This window comes from Drosophila teissieri, chromosome 3L (assembly GCF_016746235.2).
Source record: "Drosophila teissieri strain GT53w chromosome 3L, Prin_Dtei_1.1, whole genome shotgun sequence".
Taxonomy (NCBI): Eukaryota; Metazoa; Arthropoda; class Insecta; order Diptera; family Drosophilidae; genus Drosophila; species Drosophila teissieri.
In genome coordinates, this window is record NC_053031.1 from 5,340,275 (window position 1) to 5,347,874 (window position 7,600).

Genomic DNA, 7,600 nt, shown 5'->3' on the forward strand with positions numbered 1-7,600 from the left:
AAATGGCTGAAACTTGTAAGCGAGCAGATATCGGACGTGGCATTGTCAAGGGGAAACTGCTTTTAGCCTGTTGCTAAAAATGCTGTCGCGCGTTTGCGTCCCCTTGAGGGTCTTCTTTTGCAATCCGTTCGCCAGGAGGTTCTGCAATTCCAATCGGCTTGTTACCTGTCGGGGGAATCGACTGTGTTAAGTGGTAAATTACCTTTTTTCTTGGTTTCATTTCGTTGGGACAAATTACGGAAAAGGGTTTGCATGTAATGGATACCAAAACAGGAGCAAGTATATGTCTAACATATTCAACACTTAAAAAGGACTTATAAAGCCCTAGTAGTGTAAAATGTAAGGAATATGTTAAGCGATTCTCTGTTATTGAGCATTTGTGCATTTACCCAATTGATTTTTGGGGGTAGCAAAGGGAACAGAAATATAAAAAATTTGTATTGCTGTGCTTTATTATAATATTTTTTAAAATTCAACGAACAGACACCTTTCATTGGGCGCAGAGGTGCATTGGAGAAGTTCATCATTGAAGATCGTTCCCTCATCACAATCCACGGCATATGGAATGGGATAGTCACAAACGACATAGCGACCGCAGTCATTGGGATACGGAAGCAGAGTTCCAAGAGCCTGGCCACAGCAAATATTGGGGGTGTACGGATCCAGAGTTGTTGGAGTAGCCACAGTGGTTGTCGATTCGGTTGTTGTTGATTCAGTAGTTGTTGATTCGGTGGTTGTTGTCTTCGGAGTTGTTGAAACGGTTGTTGATTCCGTGGTAGTTGTTTCGGGAGTTGTTGAAATTGTCGTAGATTCTGTGGTAGTTGTTGATTCTGTTGTAGTTGTTGGGAGAGTAGTTGATTCTGTGGTAGTTGTTGATTCGGTAGTTGTTGATTCAGTAGTTAATGATTCGGTGGTTGTTGTCTTCGGAGTTGTTGAAACGGTTGTTGGTTCCGTGGTAGTTGTTTCGGGAGTTGTTGAAACTGTCGTAGATTCTGTGGTAGTTGTTTTGGGAGTTGTTGATTCTGTTGTAGTTGTTTGGAAAGTGGTTAAATCTGTAGTTGGTTCTGTGGTAGCTGTGGATATTGTTGTTGACTCGGTAGTAGTGGTCTTTGGAGTTGTTGGCAATTCTGTAGTTGTAATCTCGGGTGTTGTTGAGACAGTAGTTACCGGGGAAGGCGAAGCTTCTGTTGTAAGCCCTGGTGTGGTTAACTTAGTACTGCAACCAGCTAGTTCGGGATCCATGCAAGTCAGTTCCGTGGGACTAAACTCCAAGCCATCCGGGCAATCGTAACCAACTGGTATTGGATATTGGCACTTTATATACTTGGTGCAGTTTCTCGGGTAGGGTACTAAAGAGTCGTCTGTCTTGCCTTCACAAATTCCCTCTGCCGGCTTGGCAGTAGTAGTACCTTCTGGTGTTGTTGATCCCGGTTCCATTGTAGAAGATTCTGGTGTTGTAGAAATTGTTGAGGGAGTTTCAGAAGTTTCAGTAGATAATTCTGTTGTTGATTCTGTTGTTGATTCTGTTGTTAATTCTGTAGTTGACTCTGTTGTTGATTCTGTAGTTGACTCTGTTGTTAATTCTGTAGTTGACTCTGTTGTTGATTCTGTAGATGATTCTTTGGTGGATTCTGAAGATGATGATGTTGGTGGTTCAAAAGGCGTTGTTGAGCCTTCCCCGTCCTTTGGTGTCGTCGTCGACTCCGATGGCTTTGCAGCGGTAGTAATCGAACAATTGGCAAGTGAAGCATCCACACACTTTCCAAGCTCCACACTAAATTCATCTCCTTCTTCGCATTCAAAGGCCACCGCAATGGGTCTATCGCACTTAATGTATTTCGAGCAATCGTTGGGATAGGCGACAAGGGCTCCATCCTCGACATCGTCACATGGTCCTTTCTGCGGTGGCGGTCTCGTAACCGCTGTGGTCGTGGTCGGCTCACTGGTAGTCGATGTGGTTGAAGTGTAGTCCCATCGACAGGCATCTGAAGGCACATCTGCTCCACACTTTTCAGTAATTGGATCGTAGTACTCCCCACAGTTGCAGACGTCCATCATGTAAATGTAGTCATCCACACAGCGTATGAACCATTGACAGTTATCCGGATATGGGAATGTATCCCGACTACTGTTTGTACACATGGTGGGTTCAGGAGGAGGTCTTGTGTAGCCTGGTTCCAAAGTCGTGGTGCTCTGATCACCCTCGCAATCACTTTCTTCCCAATCATCAATGCACTTCTGTAACTTTGAACTGAAGAATGTGTCATCGGGACAGAAGAAGGCAATGGGAATTGGTGAAACGCACACAATATACTTGTTACAGTTGTTGGGATAAGCAATATTCTCGTTCTCATTTCGACCACCGCAAATACCAGTTTTTGGGGCCACAGTTGTGGTTGTCCTTTCAGTGGTTGTGGGTTCCTGAGTTGTGGACTTGGGGGTGGTGTCTCTTTCGGTTGTTGTGGCCTCCGTCGTTGTTGTTGTGGTGGTGACTTGTGAGGCTCTACAAGCATCGGGCGACACAGCAGGTCCACACTGTCCTGTGCTGGGATCAAAGTAACTGGCGTATATGCAGGGAGCCAGAGTCCATTTGCCGTCGCCCAAGCAAAGATAGTACTTGCTGCAATCGTCCGGATAAGAAAACGAAGTTCCCAACTCTTGACCATCGCAAAGCTGATCTGGTCCCAAAGTTGTGGCCACTGTGGTGGTAGTCGTGGTGGGAGTGGTTCTTTCCGTAGTAGTAGTGGGCGTGGTGGTTGGAATGGGCGTGGTGGTGCGATCTCCCAGGCACACTACGTCATCTGGCTCATCGCATACAAGCCAGTCGGGATTGAAGAGCGTATTAGGAGGACAATGACCCATTTGCACCTGATTGTCTTTACATATCAAGTACTCGGAACAATTCCCTATGTAGGCAAAAACAGTGCCGTCCTTCTCATCTCTACAATCATTTGGATCGACATCAGAGGGAAGTCCGGGGGTAGTGGTTGCAATCTCCCCTGTGGTGCTAGTGAAAATCTCGGTTGTACTTGAGCCATCAGAAGGAAGAGTTGTCGGCGTTGAAGGAGTTGTAGAGATTGAAGAAGTTGTAGGGTTTGAAGATGAGGTTGGGTTTTCGGTTGTTCCCGGAGTTGTGGGGAATGGCGTGGGATCACACCACACGGAATCGGGTGTATCGCAGATGTGCAGCCAGTTATTAAAGAGTTTATCTGGTTGGCAGTAATCCAAATCGGTGCAACCATTCTTGCAGGCCAAGTATCCACTGCAATTGTAAGGATACTCATAGAAACCATTTCCCTTCGGCACACAATAATCCTCTTCAATTCCCTCCGGCGTTGGACCGCAGACCACATCCTCCTCAGTCGTGGAAGTGGGCGGTATTTCTGTTGTGGTTGTGGGAAGAGGCAGCTCCTCGCATTCAGCTACATCGGGAGTATCGCAAATGCCCAGGTACTTATTGAAAACCTTGTTTTCAATACAATAATTCAGCACCGGCCAGCCGTAAGTGCAGTTTATATAGGCCTGGCAATCATAGGGATAATAATGTACCGAGCCATCCTCTTTATTGCGACAGTAGTCATCTGAAATGCCCGGTGGTGCAGGAGGTGGTACCCAACTTGGTGTTAAGGGGTAACTTGGGGTAGAGGATGTTTCTTTGGTTATCTGTGAACTGGTGTCGGTGGTACTTTCTGTCGTTATCTTTGCCGTACTAGATGTGGGTTCTGTGGACTCTGGCGTTATCTTTTGAGTACTGGATGTTGGTTCTGGCGTAACTCGGGTAGTTCCATCCGTAGGCTCTGGCGTTTCAATAGAGTAGTATATACATTCCACAGCTTGGGGGTAATTACACAGCTGAGTCGCATTATCCCACCAGAGATGTGCGGGACACAACTTCACCGTCGGATAGAGGCAGTCACAGACCAGGAACAAACTACAATTATCCGGATACGGTACCAAAGCACCGAACTCCTTGTTCTCGCACATCACCTGGTTTTCGTAGCGCTGTTCATTGTTACAGGTTTCGTGACGAGGCTCGACTTTTGGCAGGGCCAAAACATTTAGCTGCCAGCTCCAAAATACAGCTATAACCACCAGAAGCCATGGCAGGGATTTGAAATTATTATCTGGAATTAAAAGCATAAAAAACACTATTGTTACAATTACAACACTTTTCGACACTAATTATTATAGTTTTGTCAGTTGATTATATTAACATAATAGTATCAAAGCTTTACCTTGCATAATAATTTCCCCTTTCAAATTTTATTATGCTATTTTTTATAGGTCTTTCCTCCTTCGCTTTAAACTCCACACTGACTTCTTAACTGGGCCAAGTGTCTATAGCAAAGGTATTTCCTGATTAAGCGTCGGTAGCTTATATTAATGACATTTTGATTAGATTTAATTAGAAATTCGTAGAAAATCGTTTTCATTTAAGTGATTGTGATTTTCGGTTCTTTGTTATCGTTCACTTTTGAATTATTTTTCTCAAGTGCCATTTCAACACGAGCAGCGCAAGACAGTTTCCGTAATATTCTAATCTAGTGATAAACCAATGACGTATTGAAGTCTTATCTCTGCGTCATAGATTGATTTGTTTACAAAGGTTAATTTTTAGCCGAATATAAGGCAGGAGATTTCTCGGGGGTTTTCATTAGGTATTTTCCCGACTGGAGTATTTCTACACACGTACTGCTTGCAAAAATGACTGTCATTTTATATTCCTCCCTTTCGAAGGTAAATCATTTTATCCTGTTCGCATGTGTTTTGTGTGCGCCTTTTGTGACTCTTATTGCTGCTGTTATTACACTTATTGTTCTTGTTCGAGTTCATGGCGTTGCTGGCTCTTTAATGAGCCCACGTGACCTTTCCGACAGCGAAGCTCGAGTCACAATTTATGATCAGCACTCGACGCGTAAATTACACAAATAAAAATGCGAGCATAAACGTGAATGAAGCTAGAAGTTTAATGCCCGGCAAGCCATTAAAATTAAGCGACAAAACATGAGTAGCACACAAAAAGCGGCATTAAAGTAGAATTAGTTGAAAATGCATAAAGATATTGAAGAAATTTGTATTTCAGTTTAAAAGCTGCAGTTGCATAGAAAGCTAGCCATGGAATTTCAATTTGTGCTGCAAATTACTTAAAAGCATACAAATCTATTTGTCTGAAAGATGTTTTTATGCTGTCTGGCTGAGCTTTTTTTCCATCCCTTCTCCAGTCGCCTTTGGGTTGACAAACGCTCACGAAGTTGGGAAATATAAAGTGCAGCCTGAAAGGCCAAATCCATTAATATCAAAATAAAGTTGCATAACAGAAAAGTGCGGATTATTTCGGTGAGAATTTTTTGAGATTAAAATAATAAAGTGATTCACATTTAGGTAAACTAAACTACAGAATATGAATGCAAATAATGAACTTCAAAAGTTGATTACAAACCATACTTATGTATAACCTTAATACATACATACTATAACTGCAAATAATTCTAAGGCTCAACGCCGAGATGGAAATACCTATAATCAAATGCTCCCACCTCTTTGGCCAAACTTGCTGCTGGACAATTTTTCAGCTTGATCTGTTGGCTGCTGTCAAGCGTTTGATCTGCAACAGATTGAACTATCAATTATGCCACACCATCCGACGTGACCAGCAACTGGCATGTGCCACATGCCGCATCCCCATCCAAAATCTGGGAAACAAGCAGCAGGACCATCAGGTGGCAATGTTAAAACGGACGTTTAGTTACAGCTGAGCACCTGCTCGCCTTTCTGTGCGCCTGGCTGCTCCTCAAAGGAAAGGCGCCGGAAAAGCGGGTGAAAGCGAGGGAAAACGTGTCCCCCACGCAGCAAAGCTGCTCCTTGCTCCTTGCCCCTTGTCAGATCTCCTCCCCTTGTTGTTTGTGTTGCATGAAATTGACCCGGTGCGTGTGTCGCCAGCGACTGGAAAGGATTCTCGACGGTCTGATGGAGTATATGGCGCAATGCATCCTGGGGCCTAGATTCATCACCGAGTCTGGCAGCATTCGTGTGTTTTTCCAGCTTTCACAGATTTCACGCAAGCCTCTGTGAAGCCCCTAAAAAACAGCATAACGTTTTATATCAACAATGCAACGCCACAAAAAAATAAAGCTCAAGGTCAATAAAGAATACAAAAAAAAATAAAACTGCTTAATAACTTTAATCGATTTTTAATATTTTTCTTTATGGGAAAGATAAACCATTTTAAATTATAAATATATGTATTTTTAAGTAAACAACTTAAGTAAGCAACTTTTACAGCACCACAAGTTTAATTGATTGTTTTAAAATAGCTGAAAATCCTTTGGCTAAGATTCCCAAGAAATCTGTACAAATGAACTGTTTGATTACCACAGCCGAGTGAAAAATCAAGTAAATGAAATGCCGCAAAAGTGCAATCATGCTATGAAAACCCAAAATCATTGAGTGCAAACCAAGGACTAAAATCCCAGAGTAAACTAAAAAACATACAAAAAACAACGAGAGCACAAAGTGCACATAATATGCATGTGTATTCTCTTTTTTTTTTATCAATGCCGAAGGTCCTTTGGCTTTGTTACCGCTTTTTTGCCCCCTTTCCCTGTATTTTTTTCGTTGTTAATTAAAATCCAATGATTCCCAGAACCTTCTTTGGGCTTCTTTTAATTTCTCTTATGTTTGTTTTGCTGAATTTACATTTTCTTTCCACTTGTTTCTGATTTTTTACTTCTGTTTTGTTTTTTTCTGTGTGCTGAGAGTTTTTAATTGCACACATTTTTGCAACGTTTGTTCATAAGAATTTTTCGTTTACCTTTGTAGTCGTAGACAACTACAATCAGCAGAATTAAAAATATTTTTTACTCGCCAGATTGCGGAATTTTTATTTCGGCTAAAGGTTGAGATTTATTTTTCTAATAGAAATATTTAGCATGGTTCAAATGGAATGCAAATCGAGATAGGAAAACCAGAAGAATGCATAGCAATTTATAAATGTTGAATTCATGACTTAAACATTGTTCAGCAAGAAAAATGTTAGTCAAGTAGAGGCTTTCTGGTGTGTAAATGTTTGTAAGCATTTAGTAAAACGATGTTTTTCTTGATTTTTAGATATCTTCGTTTGAGTGCACATCCATTTTTAGAGTATTGTTTACGAGTGTCAAAATGCAACATATATTATTAAATATATTATTCAGTAATAACTTAGATGTCTTATTGTTTGCTAAAAGATCGAAGACCCCGCTTAAATATGGATCACTATTAAGGACACATTCAGCCTTGGAAGACATAAATCGCACTCTGAGTTCTTATAACGTACATTAGCTCTTTTTCTTTGGAGAGTTCCTCTCGGCATTCGAAATTCGAGCTGGCGCCTGCGTTTTCATTCAAAGTGAGAGTTTTCCCTTCGGTTTTCCGAGCGACAAAACCGAGGAAAGTTTATTCTATTTGGCCAAATCAAGAAACAGTTGCTGTTCAGCTTAGGCCGAAGGCAAAAGGCTCTAGATTTTAACTCTGCATATTTTTGTAGTTATTTTTCCATGCTCCATAAGACGTAAGATTAACTGCGAATAAGGGTCAGTTCAGATAGCTTCAGAAATGCAGC

General features: G+C 41.8%; 1 protein-coding gene across 1 annotated transcript; it reads right to left on the reverse strand.

Annotated features, from left to right (window-relative positions):
* Nucleotides 1-465: 465 nt before the first annotated feature.
* Nucleotides 466-4,140, reverse strand: LOC122616437 (mucin-5AC). Its single transcript, XM_043791889.1, has one exon. The coding sequence runs from the start codon at nucleotides 4,138-4,140 to the stop codon at nucleotides 466-468; it is 3,675 nt and encodes a 1,224-aa protein (XP_043647824.1).
* Nucleotides 4,141-7,600: the final 3,460 nt, after the last annotated feature.